A 1,643-nucleotide genomic window follows, 5' to 3' on the forward strand; every position below is an offset into this window, starting at 1 on the left:
GTTGCGGTTTTTCGGTTGCGGTTTATGCGGTTTTTACGGTTAATTTTAGTTGCGGTACGGTTTTTGCTCACCTCTATTGAATGGACTAAAATATCCTCACGTGAGGAGGGGGGCATGTGGAAATTAACGGGAGCATGGTAACGGCTGTTAAGCCATTGGACCAAACTCGCAACAAAAAAACAAATTATTGGACCACCTTTACGAGCTCAAACTTTTTTGGACCAAACTTGCTAGTTTTGACATAACAAGTAACAATTCTTGCAATTTTGTCCATACATTCATCAACTCGATACAAGTAACTAAACAAGTACAAAATGCTAGCCCCACATTTATTTGAAATTACATGCCCTCAACGAAAAAAAGAAAAAAACACAAGTAACTGAAGATGCAATCCCCCATAAAAATGTTCATATATTTTATTTTTTATTTGCCGTGTTTCATAATAATCACACATGCACTGCCCCCATCGTCACCGGCTATACCAAACATAATCATTCATTTCCATGCAGAGATGAAATCGCGACAAGACCCAACTTCTGGAGATTTAATTTGACAACAGTATCTGTGAACATTTTTGTATCCTCGACTGTGTTCCCCGCAGGTATATCGACGATGTATGATTCCAAAACAATGGTGTAAACCTTTTCGTCTTTCTTGAATTCATTAACAGAAGTAACAGAAAGATAGTTATTCAATCGATGCTCACCACCTACTACTCTGAAACTCAAAATATGCTTCTCGTCATCCAGAATCTCAAGTCTCTCGGTGCTGGTGGAGGCAGGAAGGCCGGAGATGACAGTCACCTCGCGCATGCTGCCAACACCACCATCGCCAAACATGTTGCAGCTCTTGATGAAATGTTTGTATCTCTGTGGGTTGTCAAAACGGCGCACCAGCGGCCAAACTACGTCGCTAGGAGCGTCGATGCGCTGGGTGATGAGGGAGGTGCATGTGTTTGGTATTTTGTCGAACATGTGGTATGCATTGATTAAGAGTTGAAGCTCAGAGTATTCATCGGGAGTGAGTCCTTGTGGAATTGAACTTCGTTCCATTTTCAGAGGGAAAGTGATAAATTTAAGCCTTGATTTTCAATGGATGTCATTAATCATCAACGTTTTGAATGCAAAAGAAGATCATGAGGAAAGGGTCGTGTGGGTACAAAAAGCAAGGTTGGTAATGGAGTTCTTGTGAGTTCTAAAAAGGAGTGGAGAAAAGGCTATGGACAACAATGGAGGTGGACGTGTGCTTGCTTTTTAAATGCACAAAATTTACCATCAAACTGAAGTATGTATGGTAAAAAGAAAAATAATGTGATATGAAAAACGTATATATAACAATCATTTATATTAGCGAATTTTAATTATTTTTTTTAACGACAAATATAATATAATCCTAAACTATTCCTAAATTCAATTATCTTGAATCCTCAAGTTTAAGGCTATGAGATATGGTCACAAGATGTTTATAAGAAAAGTGATGTCACCTATACATCACGTTATCTTCGTTATATGTTTACTAGCCATTGGAAATCAGTACCACCCTATATTATTTATTTATTTTGACATTATATTAAATAAAAACATAATTTACAAAATTAAATAACATTTAATTAATTTTTAAAATTATATATATATATATATATA

At 36.5% G+C, this 1,643-nt stretch overlaps 1 protein-coding gene across 1 annotated transcript; it reads right to left on the reverse strand.

Annotated features, from left to right (window-relative positions):
* Positions 1–242: 242 nt before the first annotated feature.
* On the reverse strand, positions 243–1,159 carry LOC111882441 (abscisic acid receptor PYL2). The gene has a single exon (XM_023878808.2). The coding sequence runs from the start codon at positions 1,050–1,052 to the stop codon at positions 492–494; it is 561 nt and encodes a 186-aa protein (XP_023734576.1). The 5' UTR covers positions 1,053–1,159; the 3' UTR covers positions 243–491.
* Between the last annotated feature and the right edge of the window lie 484 nt (positions 1,160–1,643).

The sequence above is a fragment of the Lactuca sativa genome, chromosome 5 (genome assembly GCF_002870075.4).
Source record: "Lactuca sativa cultivar Salinas chromosome 5, Lsat_Salinas_v11, whole genome shotgun sequence".
Taxonomy (NCBI): Eukaryota; Viridiplantae; Streptophyta; class Magnoliopsida; order Asterales; family Asteraceae; genus Lactuca; species Lactuca sativa.

Excerpts from the sequence above, each read along its gene's own strand:
- LOC111882441 (XM_023878808.2), bottom strand. The coding sequence starts at position 1,052 with ATGGAACGAAGTTCAATTCCACAAGGACTCACTCCCGATGAATACTCT.